The sequence below is a fragment of the Rhinatrema bivittatum genome, chromosome 9, assembly GCF_901001135.1.
Source record: "Rhinatrema bivittatum chromosome 9, aRhiBiv1.1, whole genome shotgun sequence".
Classification (NCBI taxonomy): domain Eukaryota; kingdom Metazoa; phylum Chordata; class Amphibia; order Gymnophiona; family Rhinatrematidae; genus Rhinatrema; species Rhinatrema bivittatum.
Genome location: NC_042623.1, coordinates 41766475 through 41779379, shown reverse-complemented (window position 1 = coordinate 41779379; position 12905 = coordinate 41766475). Strand labels below are relative to the sequence as shown.

The 12905-nt window shown below is 46.1% G+C and overlaps 1 protein-coding gene across 2 annotated transcripts in view; it reads left to right on the top strand.

Moving 5' to 3' along the window:
• Positions 1 to 12905, top strand: part of FBXL13 (F-box and leucine rich repeat protein 13) — a 310049-nt gene that overhangs the window by 40856 nt on the left and 256288 nt on the right. For both annotated transcript variants that reach the window (XM_029617147.1, XM_029617148.1), the window contains exons 6-7: positions 4953 to 5062; positions 7826 to 7930. In XM_029617147.1, the coding sequence (XP_029473007.1) occupies positions 4953 to 5062; positions 7826 to 7930 (215 nt within the window). The remainder of the gene's footprint in view (positions 1 to 4952; positions 5063 to 7825; positions 7931 to 12905) is intronic.

The window sequence follows — 12905 nt, the reverse complement described above, 5'->3', positions numbered from 1 at the left end:
CTGGTGTATCTCGTGTAGACAGGCCTCTTAGGTTAGCTCATCTACAGGGATTGCTTCGGCAAGGACCCATCTTTTCGGATTGGGTGGATCTTTTTTGTCTCGCAGCTTGGCTTTTGAGAGGCGGCGCTTGCGTCTGAAAGTGTATTCTGAGCCAGTTGTTGCCACCTTACTCCAGGCTAGGAGGCCTTCCACGTTGACTAATCGGAGAAAATTCTTTTTCACTCAATGCACAATAAAGCTCTGGAATTTGTTGCCAGAGGATGTGGTTAGTGCAGTTAGTGTAGCTGGGTTCAAAAAAGGTTTGGATAAGTTCTTGGAGGAGAAGTCCATTAACTGCTATTAATCAAGTTTACTTGGGGAATAGCCACTGCTATTAATTGCATCAGTAGCATGGGATCTTCTTAGTGTTTGGATAATTGCCAGGTTCTTGTGGCCTGGTTTGGCCTCTGTTGGAAACAGGATGCTGGGCTTGATGGACCCTTGGTCTGACCCAGCATGGCAATTTCTTATGTTCTTATGTCAGAGTATGGAGGGTGTTTGAGTCCTGGTGTTTGGAGGAGGGTTTGGATCCGTTGTGTGTGAACATCCCTCACATTTTGGCCATTTTGCAGAAGGGCCTGTCAAAGGGATTGACCTTGAACTTGCTTCACGTGCAGGAGGCAGCTTTGGGATGCCTTAGAGACAAGGTTCGGGGGAGGTCGATGGCCTCCCATCCAGAAGTAGTTCATTTTCTGAAGGGGATCAAGCACTTACGTCCTCCAGTGCAAAAGTTGTGCCCGGAGTGTAACCTTAACTTGGTTTTGCAGGCTCTGTGTGGTCCTCCATTTGAGCCCTTGGTGAGTGTCCCTAAAGGATCTTACCTTGAAGACAGTTTTTCTGGTGGCCATTTGTCTGGCCAGGCGGATTTCAGAGCTTCAGGCTTTGTCCTGTAGAGATCCTTTCCTGAAGATTGTGGACGATGGTGTGACACTACTACGATTCCCTCCTTTTTACTGAAGGTCATCTCCTCTTTTCACGTAACCCAGATAGTGGAGCTTCCGCTTTTCTGAATTTGCCACGGGAGGCACCACATGCAAGGGCTACTTCAGTTTTTGGATGTTCGTCGGATTCTGTTGCGGTATCTTAAGATCACTAACAGTTTTCGTTGATCGGATCATCCTTTTGTTTTGTTCAGTGCAGCAAAGAAAGGATGTAAGGCGTTTAAAGCCATAATTTCTCGGTGGCTAAAGGAGACTATTTTTTTTGTTTATCTCTGTAAGTATAAATTGGCCCCAGAAAGGTTGCGAGCGCATTCTACTAGGGCATAAGCAGCTTCCTGGGCGGAGTGTCAGTTGGTATTGCCTTAGAAGCTTTGTAGAAATCCTACATGGTCTTCACTTCACACCTTCATCAGATACTACCGATTGGATGTTCAGGTGCAGTTGGAAGGAACATTTGGTGAAAGTGTATTGCGAGTGTGTCTTTTAGGTTCCTGCCCAGTTTAGGGGAGCTTGGGTACATCCCACTTGTCTGGACTGATCTGGGGTATGAACAGGAAAGGAAAATTGGTTCTTACCTGCTAATTTTCATTCCTGGAATACCACAAATCAGTCCTGAGCCCGTCTCCTTGTTTTCGAAAGACTATGGTAGCTGCAATTAGGATCTAATTCAGGGCCTTCTATGTGTAAATATGTTGACCCGATGGAGCTAAGCGGTTTTCAGTTCCTTTGTTGATAAAAGGGCTCCAGTTCAGGGGAATCCAACCCTGGGTTCTCTGTTCGCCCTAGAGGAGAAAGTTTGAGTTGGAGAGTTGTTTTTTTTTCCTCTACGTTGGCTTGAGTACAGGTCAATACTGAGGGACTGCAAGTGGCACTCTCGGGTAGATAGCAGTGCCTGAAAGATTTTATTCTCTGCCTCCATCTGCTGGTAGGGATGCAAAACCCACTTGTCAGGACTGATCTGTGGTATTCCAGGAAGAAAATTAGCAGGTAAGAACCAATTTTCCTTTTTGTGCTAGCAGCTGAGAGAAGAGAGTAAAACAGTGAGCGTGTCTTTGGGAAATGCCGTGTATGCATACTATTTCCTGTGTTCAACCTAAACATGCAACTGGGAATGCCTCTTCATAGGCACTATGGAAGTTCTTGTGTACTTTTAGCCTGGCTCAGGAGTGTGGTTTTCAGATGGTGCAATCTAGGCATGTTCACCTATTTTGATGTTGTTGCGTCATCTTTGAAAATTGCCGTCTAAAACAGGAATGCTCGGAAGGCCTTGTTTGAGTTGCTGGACTTCAGATAAAACATTATGAGGTCAATATTCAAAGCTGACCATTTAAGTAACTTAACTGGCTTTAACTTATCAGACTAAGTTACAATGTTTATTCAGCGGCATGACAAAGCCATTGAATATATGTGTATATGTGCGCACTTTGCCAGCGAAGTCTACCCAACTAAGCTTAGACCTGCTCTATGAAGCATCTAAACTTAGACGTACACTTATATGCCTAACCTTGAATATCTGTAGTTAGGTGTATAAGTTATATGCCTAACTTGCTTCGCCCCTGATCCGCCCAATGTATGCCCACTTTTTTTGTGTATACATTTTAGCCATATAAGGGACTTGTACAGCTAAGCGGCAGCTGCTGAACAGGGACCCATATTAACTGGCCGCTATTTACCCACAGAAAGTCTCACTCTATGGGCGGGATCCTACGGGGCAGGTGGGACTCAGAGAGCATAACCAGAGACTGGGGGAAAAGAACTGAGATCCAGGTGGGGGTAACCAGACCTGGCCCAGGTTTCCAGGAGGATATGCAGCTCCAGTAACGTAACACTGTCCAAACACTGAGCTGAGATGAAGCATAACTGTGAGTACTGAGGGAAGCAGTACTGACCTGTAAGGAAAGAGAGTACTCTGTTCTGAAGGGAAGATAGTCTACTGGTGTGCATGTGTGAAGCTGTAATAAAGATATACCATTTTAAGCAAGGCTGGAATCAGACTAGTTTGTCTCCAGGCCTGTGGGAATCACCGCTTGTTCCCTCACCACACAAATCTTAACTGGTTAAAAATATGTCCCTTTCTCTCCCCCCTACTTACTGGCTAAATTGGTGCACACAATGTTGTGGATATAGCAGTGGACCCTTGGGCCGGCCTGGCAGAGTGAGTTGGTTGGAGTGGTCAACACTCTGCAGCGAGGAAGTAGGCCAGTGGGCGGAGTCAGGACACACAGTGGTCCTGGAGTCTTCACCCTGGAAGCCAGGGGGAGCCCCTGAGAGGAGCCCGTGAGGTCCCTGGCCCCTGGGACTTAGGAGAACACCGGAACCAAGACGAGGACTTCACCCTGGAAGCCTGAGGACCCCCCCCCCCCGAGAGGAGCTCGTGAGGTCCCAGACCGCTGGGACTTAGGAGAACACTGGAACCAAGACGAGGACTTCACCCTGGAAGCCTGAGGACCCCCCCCCCCCGAGAGGAGCTCGTGAGGTCCCAGACCGCTGGGACTTAGGAGAACACCGGAACCAAGACGAGGACTTCACCCTGGAAGCCTGAGGACCCCCCGAGAGGAGCTCGTGAGGTCCCAGACCGCTGGGACTTAGGAGACCAAGAGCTTAGAAGACGATGAGACGATCCGAGGTCGAGGCAGGCGGCAGGAATGGAACCAGGAACAAGCCGGAGTCAAAGCCAGAGAATCCAACCAGAGGAAACAGGGACGGAGGATGCCGGAGACGGAGAAGCTGGAACAGGAGCAGGAACCGGAGGCTGGAGCGGGAATACCAGGAGCAGGAGCGGTACTGGACCACCAGGAACTGAAGAAGGAACAGGAATCCGAAGATCAGGAACTGGAGCAGGAACAACAGGAACACGAACACAACTAGCACTCACCAGGAGAACCTCGTTGCAAGGCACTGAATGGGGGCAGACGCTGGCTTTAAATACTAGCCGGCGTCTGACGTCATTTCAGTGGGCGGGCCGCGGTCTGGTGGGAAAAGCCCTTTAAATTGGGCTTTCCCACGCGCACGCATGCCTAGAGAGGGAGGAGCCGGAATCAGAGGCTCGGCGGCGACTCCCTCGTGGAGACGCCGCCGCGAGAAGGCCCAAACAGACTCGGCAAGCTGCGCGTCTTGCCGCCGACCGCCCGCGGGGCCCAAACCTCCCGCCGCTGCCACCGGGGAGAGCCAGGTAAGGACCCGGTCGCAAGCCTTGCGACCGGAACCGCAACACACAAAACCATTGGAGAGGTAATATTGTAACAACCAGCGTATGAAAATTGGTAAATAGCGCATAAGTTGTTCCAGTTTTCAAAGCAAACCTACATGCGTATCCCACCAAAACTACCCACACACTTGCTAAAATGTATGCAGAATTTTGGGGGACAATTTTTGTGCTTAGTTTTGAAAATCCAAAAATATGCGTGGAAATGCCAACCCCTCCCCAGTGCCACCCCCGGAGGCATACACGCTTAAGTTTATTCGTCTGTCTGGGGTCGGGGAGGAGGGGGCAACTGTATAATAAGCCGTTTCTTAGGGTCAAAGCACTGTTTTACCCATGGAAATGCCTTTGAAAATGTCCCTTTATGCACCCAAATTCACGGTAGCTGATTCAAAAAGGGACTGAGCTAGAGTTTGCCTGGGGCGGGCTTTTCAGATTTTTGCCGGTTGGAGAGCTATTCATTGCTAATGGACTAAATTTATGCAGACAATTCCTTTCACACAAATGACTGGCCTAAATCTAACAAGTAATTATTTAGATAGAATAATATAAATGAATAACATACAGAGCAATGATCCATCTAGCCCAGCATTCTTTCTGTCACAGTGGCCAGTCTGGATCACTAGGAAGTACCCAGCAGATCCTAATGGGAGATTCCTTCCTTCTTATGCATTCCCAGCTTGTCAGTGAGAGGGAGTATCATTTCTTTAGAAGTGTTAAAAAGCATTACAAATGGTACCAAAATAATAAACGCTTTGTGTATCCCCCAGAGGCAGCAGTGAAGATACAGAATGCCTTTAGCATGGCCGTTCTGAGAACGGTGCTGAAAGCCTGGCACCAAGAGGCGCAGGATTCTCAAAAGACCAGGGTGTATTTTGAGGTAAGCTGGTGTGAACACGTGACGCGTCGGCAGCGCCACATGTCTGGCGGACTGAATTTACTGACCGGATGGAAAATCACCTCTGCCTGCAGCAATGCCAGGCCAAGCAAGGGCAGACACTTGTACAGTTTTTACTGCCAGGGACGGACATCTTATAAATTCTGATCTCAGGCTTAAACTGCTCTATAAATAAATCCCAAGTACTTTTATTGTTCTGCTGGTATTGTAAACTCTCAAGCAGAAATTTCCATCAACAAATCTTTTTTTTTTGTTCAGTCTTCAGTAAAAGGACTGTATTTTATATGTATGCCAACGCTTTTAGTTACTTACATTTTTTTTTTTTGTCTTCGCGGTGCTACAAGTCAGTGTATAAAAGCGAAGCCACTGGGTTGCCTGCATGTGATTGCCTCATCACTTTTGGGTAACAGTTTAACATCATTGAGATTTATATTTAAATGTTTTATCCTGTTAAGTTCTGGACTTTGGTGGACAAACCACAGGTTTTGAAAATTCCATCAGATTCACTGACTCTTACTTATCTAGTTAAGTAATTAACCAGCTAAAAACTGGATAAGGCAGGGGCAGTCTGGAGGTGTTAGGTCAGAGCAAAGTTAGTTGGCTGACTTTATGGCTGGCTTGCAACAGACCTAAAGGTAACCAGGTAAACTTATCCTGCTAACCTTTTTCAGTGGCAGGACTCAATGCATGCTAAAAAGGAGGCGCCAGGGAAAATTTAGCGCGACCCTCCTCATTTAAATATTGGATCACGCACCCAGGAGAGGTAGCTGGGTATGCATTAGTAAAGCAGGTGCTCAGCATTGGTGCCCGTTTTCTACGCGCCCATATTGCATCGTCCTGTTAGTGAATATTGGCCTCATACATGCGTATAATTAACGCAGGACGATAAAGTAGGACGTATGTAAAACCTGATTTACGTGCATAAGTTGGTATATTTTAAAACTTGACTGCATAAATGAAATTACCAGTTTACCTATTATTCTGCCAGTTGGCCCAGTCCTTCTCCAGGTCATCGAGACTCACCTGGATCTTCAGCCTGAACTCTCCCCAGTTCACCCAGACCTCCCGCCTAGCCACTACTACATAATAAACTCGTTTATTATCACATATGCAAGATAATTAGCAGATGTAAAATTGGGCAAGTTGCCAAATTTATGTGACTAAATCTCTTTTGATATAGCAACTTATGCATGTAATTATCAGCCCCCTCTCAGAACACCCTAGACTGCCCCTTCTTTTGCGCATATATGTGCGTGCGACACATAATGTACGTGCATACTTTCAATGTTTATAAAATACGGAGTGGGGCAAGTACATGCTAGTTATGCGCGTATGTGCTCATTTTTATGTGCATAACATTTTGAAAATTCACCCCACAGTGTACACATTTCTCTGCTGTAGCACTGGGAAGGGGCATTATCAACTGTTTTTGCTGTGTAGGTGTCATATTGAACAGTTTATCAAATCCTGCAATGACAACTGCAAAATGACATCAGGCATATTTGTATCTGATTGGCCCATGAAGAGTGTGGGATTAATTTGTGATGTGGCTGTCTAGTGTGGGCCAATTAAATCAAATGTGTGTGATTTAATCAGTAACATTGCCAATGCTGATTCACTCAGGGGAGCTGTGGTTGCTTCTGGAGAAAACTTGCACATATTTTCTTCCGTTTTGCTCAGGGGGAGCACCTCACCTTGTTGTGCATGCTTTTAAAATACTGCAGAGTACGTGAAGCCAGAGGCTCATGGGGAGTAAGGCTTCTTTTCTTGTTCTGACTCCTTTTGATTTTGTGTTTTAATTTTTTTTTTCCATACATTTTTTATTAAGTTTTCACTGAACAAATATGCTAATTGACAAACATCCAAATTTGAATTGAATACAAAGATGAAACAGATGGTCTAGTAAGGAAACCCCTTCCCCTCCCTCCCTCCAGGCTCCTAATACTAGGCTTTAAGTCATCTTTATAACCAATGAGGAGTAATATAGTTCCAGCTGCACCAACAATTTCAATTTACTGAGTAGAATATTTCAACTGCAGGTCAGTTGGCAGAGTACCCAAAAATGGTTTCCAAGCAGAAAGAAATCTTTTCACTCGAGCTGGGGGTTTTGCTCTGACTGACTGGGATTCCAGGCAAAGCAAGGCCACCGATTGTTTATGCCATTCAGCTAATGTTGGCCTTCCTTCGTCTAACCAATGCGACAGCATGCATTGTTTCCCAACCAGGCAACTCCGATATATTAGAGTGGCTCCTTCCTTCCCCAGGGATGGTATATTCACGGAATCACTTAAAATACATTCTTCTGCAGACCCACCGATAGATATGGACCACCGTTGACTCAGCGATCAAAATATTTTTTGCCAAAACTTTTGAATCTCCGGGCAATCCCAAAGAGGATGACTTAGAGAGGCCTCTCTGTACCCACATTTAAAACAGTTACCATTGTTGGAAATCCCAGTTCGAAAAGCTTGTTGGGGGGGGGGAAATATACATTCTATTCAGAATTTTAAATTGCATCTCTTGTGTTTTAATTTTGATCTCCTGAGCAGCCTGGACTGCAGGGTTTGTGCACCGCTTGCTGTGGGACCATTTTCTGGAAAAGCGGTATAGAAAAGATTTGAAAATAAAGAAATAAATAAATGCGCTTGTCATTTTTTTAAAATTTACGTTTCAGGCAAGGTCAGACCACATCCTCTTCACTTTTTGTTCTTTTGCTTGCTGATCTTCACTGTCCTTTTTCTGTAGTGCTTGGAAAGAGGAGAGTTTGAAGAGTATCAGGACGCAAATTCTTCCCCGTCGCAAGAAGCCAGTGATGAAGTCTCACAGTTGCCTCTCAGGGCAGTGCTGAAGGTTAGTCTGACTTTTCTCTGCTGTGTTCTGTGAAGGAAAGCAATGGGACAGAAATGGACGGTGGAGGTTGTAAATAATTTTTCCAAGAGGCGCTGTCCTATTCATCACTGTTATGTTTCCTTGACCTGGCACTTCCATTGGTCTTCTGGATAACAAATGCATGCATCTCTGTAAGGTTTTCTGGTGTGTAAAGCCCTCATTTTTTTTTTTCCGTACGTGATTAGCTATGAAGAACCTAAGGCAGACACATATAGAAGCTTGAAAGGGAGTGGAATCCAGCAAGCAAAGAGGGGTGGAGGACTTCCCATTTATTCATAGGGAACACATTTGCCTCATCACTGGCTGGATTACTGTGGATTATGTAGCTTTGCTTTCAGTAAAGGAGTGTTGTAGTTTGTTATGGAGCAGGTAGGCAGCCAGTTGAAAGCGCTAGCTGTGCTAACAGGGATTCCTGTAGGGCAATAAAGGAGTTAGGCACCTAGATCCTATGAGGGGAGGGGGCATGGAAAATTTCAACCCTCATGGCACAGCAGCTAAATATAACCACCGAAAAAATAGGCAGCCACAGAGGCATTCCCAGGGTCGGGGGAAGGGGAACTGGGCCATCTTACCTTACTTTTCAGTGCTAAGTGGTTAAAAGACAGACTTAAATCTAGGCAACCTAAATCTGTCATTCCTACACTTAGGCACATTTTAAACCTCAACTGGATCAGGCGCTCAGTGCCTTTTAAACCTTATCCCATGACTGTAAAGCACTTTAATTTTATTAATGGAAAGGAAAGCTAAAAACCTGTATCTCCTGGGTACTGTGTAATACTACTGAAGTACACAAGACATTAGCGACATTGGCATTATTGGTTAAACGTTTAATTTTTTAATTGTTATTTTTGAAATTCTTTAAGCAACTTTCCTGCAAGTGGCCATATTTGGAACAATGCCGCTGTGATACTGATATGGATCTCATTGGTCCATGGCCTATCTTACTAGATAAACGAAGCTTGACCGACGTGCCGCAAATGCGCAGTAGAGACCAGCTCTACCGCGCATGTGCGGGTGAGCACGTCGGTCTGAGCCAGCATCAGAAAGAAAAAAAATGGTGGCGTCCAGTGGCAGCAGCGGGCGGTGGCGGCGGTACCGGCAGTGGGCGGCGACGGCGGTAGCGAGCGGCGGCGGTACCGGCAGCGGGCGGCGATGGCGGTAGCGGGCGTCGGCGGCGGTAGCGAGCGGCGGCGACGGCGGTAGCGGGTGGCGGCAGCGGGCGGCGGTAGCGGCCAGTAGCGAGGGAGGGAGAAGAGAGAGAGAGGGAGGGACGGACTGAGTGGGAGGGAGGGACGGAGAGAGAGAGTGGGAGGGAGTGACTGAGGTGAGAGGGAGGGACTGAGTGGGAGGGAGGGATTGACTGGGGGGGAGGGACTGAGTGAGAGGGAGGGAGTGGGACTGAGTGAGAGGGAGTGGGACTGAGGGAGGGAGTGGGACTGGGAGAGAGAGGGAGGGAGTGGGACAGGGAGAGTGAGTGGGACTGAGTGAGTGAGAGGGAGGGAGAGAGGGGGGAGGGAGTGACTGAGTGAGAGGGAGGGACTGAGTGGGAGGGAGGGACTGAGTGGGAGGGAGGGATTGAGTGAGGGGGAGGGACTGGGGGGGGACTGAGTGAGAGGGAGGGGGGACTGAGTGAGAGGGAGTGAGTGGGACTGAGGGAGGGAGTGGGACTGAGGGAGAGAGAGGGAGGGAGAGAGAGGGAGGGAGGGAGTGGGACTGAGGGAGAGGACGGAGGGAGTGGGACTGAGTGAGAGTGAGTGGGACTGAGTGAGTGAGAGGGAGGGAGAGAGGGGGGAGGGAGTGAGTGAGACTGAGTGGGAGGGAGGGACTGAGTGAGAGGAGAGGGAGGGTGGGGAGGAGTGGGTGAGGGAGGGAGGGAGGGAGGTAGGGGGTGGTGAAGAGTGAGGGGAGAGAGAATGAGGGGGAGGTGAGAGACAGAGGGATGTAGCCCGTTTTAACGGGCTTAACGGCTTGTAATATCATAAATGACATCACCAACACATCATGAGCTGTCAGGTTTTCTATCCATTGTAATCCTTGATACTATTTAGAATATAGCTGCTCTCCCGGATGTCAAGGGAACTGCTTAAAGAATTTAAATTATAATTAAGGGAAATCGTTAAGAAAGAGGCAGTGAGACATTGAGAAAGGGGAGGGAGTGGAGATGAAACACAGAGATTGGGGTTTGAAAGAGAAGCTGGCAGTGTAGAGGATAACAGAAGGAATGGGCAAGTGAAATGTTTTCACAACTGCAGTAAGTGTTTGTAAAATATTCTGTTTACCGATGTTAAAATCCAGGATCTTTCCATCGAGAACCGCCATACAGGCCATACAGGCCGCGCGTTTTCAATGCGTGTCTATTACCCCTTATACTGTAAGGGGTAATAGCGCCTTGAAAACGCGTGGCCAGACTCGCAAAAACTAATAGCGTTCATCACATGCAAATGCATGTTGATGAGCCTATTAGTCACTCAGGATACTGAAAGTAAAATGTGCGGCTTGGCTGCACATTTTACTCTCAGAAATTAACGCCTGCTATTCTGTACACCCTGGGTACACCCTCTGACTTAATATCATAGCGATATTAAGTCAGAGGTCCCAAAAATAAAAAAAAGCAAAAACTTAAAAAAAAAAAATCTGCCCGCTGGCCCGCAGGTTGGAAAACGGACACTTAATTTTGCCAGCGTCCATTTTCTGAATCCGTGGCTGTCAGTGGGTTCGAAAACCACGCCAGTAAAATTAAGCATCGGCTGTCAGACCCGCTGACAGCCGTATCTTTTGCTAATAAGGAGGCGCTAGGGATGCGCTATTATCCCTAGCATCTCCTTATTAGCACGGGCCTTAATTTAAATAGAGAATCACGCACCCAGGAGAAGGGCCTGGGCGCGCGTCAGGAGAGCGGGCGTTCGCCTTGGAGCGTCGGCTCTCCCGCACTTTATATTGAATCGGCCTGATAATCAGGTAACAGGATGTTGTTGTCTAATTGTATCAGCTTCTGAAAGAATCTTTCTGCCTTGCCTGTTACATTTTAGGGGACAGTTTTCACACTTTTTTTTGTCTCCACATTGTGACAAAGACTGTATGAACTTTTGACCCAGAGGCTTCACACCAGTTCTCAAAGCAAAAGCATGCACATACTTTTTCTTGGAAACTTGCGGTGGGCACAGAGTACGTGCGGTCACATGCAACATTTCTATGGTTAGAGTTTTTGCTGGAAAAAAATACATGTGAAGATTTGAAAATGCCATCTATGTATGCGCATTTGCTCCCTCGACCCAAATGCACCCCTGACCACGTGCCCTCTCAGCACAGCTAGAAGCAGGCCACGTTGCAGAACAACACCTAGACTTGTGGCCGCAATGAAATAGGGTGATATTCAGATGGCTGTATAATGTGGTGAAACGCTTTTTTATCTACAGAAATTGCTTTGAAAAATGGTCCTTCCCTTGTTCAGTTACTAAATTTACATGAAAAGAAATTTTTAACTAAAATCTTGGTAGATTATGAGGTGAAAGTCACAGAATCACCCAAAGGGCTCATTTTTCCACACCATACATAATTGCCAGAGGATCCCTTTAAATAAATAAAATAACTCACCAATTTAATAAAAAAGTGGATCTTCTTAAAATTAAAACAAGCACATTGCTATCAAGTCAAGGGTGTGGGATTGAAATGGAGGAATTCTAGGGCTGGGTGAACATTATTCATATTAAACCTCATCTTCATCCGCACCTTGACTATTTTGTGCAATTCTGGTTGCCCCCACCATCTTAAAAAAGATATAGTGGAACTAGAAAAGATGCAGATAAGGGTGATAAATATGATTAAAGAGACGAAACGGCTCCAGTAGGAAGAGAGACTTGACATGTCAGGGCTCTTTATCTTGGAGAAGAGATGACTGAGAGAAGACATGATAGAGGTGTATAATATCATGATTAGGGTAACACAAGTTGACAGGAAATGGTTATTTACTCTTTCCACTAGTACAAGGATTAGGGGACATGCCGTGAAGCTAACTAGTAGCAGATTTAAAATGAATTCTAGCAAGTATCTTTTCAGTCAAATCATAATTAAATGATGGAATTTGCTGCCAGAGAATGTGGTCAAGGCTAGCAATTTAGCGGAGTTTAAAAAAGGTTGGTTAAGTTTAAGGAGGAAAGGTCCTTTAACCATTATCTAGTTGGATAGCGTTAGGTGTCTCCACCTCCTGCTTCTGGGAGCATCATAGACTGGGTTTTCTATTTGGGATCTCATCTGCCAGATATTTCCAGATGATCCAGACTGGCCACCATCAGAGAAGGGATGCTGGGTTCGATGGATCATTGGTTGGACCCAGCTTGGTAATTCTTACAATAAAATTGTAACAGATCATGACTCAGTTCGGATAATCTGAGCCTTTTGTGGCTCAACCCAAGGCCTGACTGGGTTAACTCTGACTGTCTGTGGCTTGACGCGGTTAAATCCCAAACTATCAATGAACTGACTTGAATGAAGCTAAGTGATCCAAATCTGGTAAACCTGAACCATCCAAACTTCATCACAAGCAAATCTGAGCAAATCATGGCTTATCATGATTAAATCCATGTCATTTATGGCTTAATTCTGGTAAATTCAGGTGGTTGATCTTCTATCAGTCTGAGCCATTTATGGCTTGACACAGGTACATTCATACCATTGGCTTGAATTGATTGTATTTGCCCTGTTTGTATCTTTTTTACCCAATTCAAATTCAAATATTTATAGATTTGCCCTTATATTCAAAATATTTGAAGATTTGCTCTATTCTCAGATAGTTTGAATAATTATAAGAACATAAGAACATTCTATACTGGGTCAGACCAAGGGTCCATCAAGCCCAGCATCCTGTTTCCAACAGTGGCCAATCCAGGCCACAAGAACCTGGCAAGTTCCCAAAAACTAAGTCTATCCCGTGTTACTG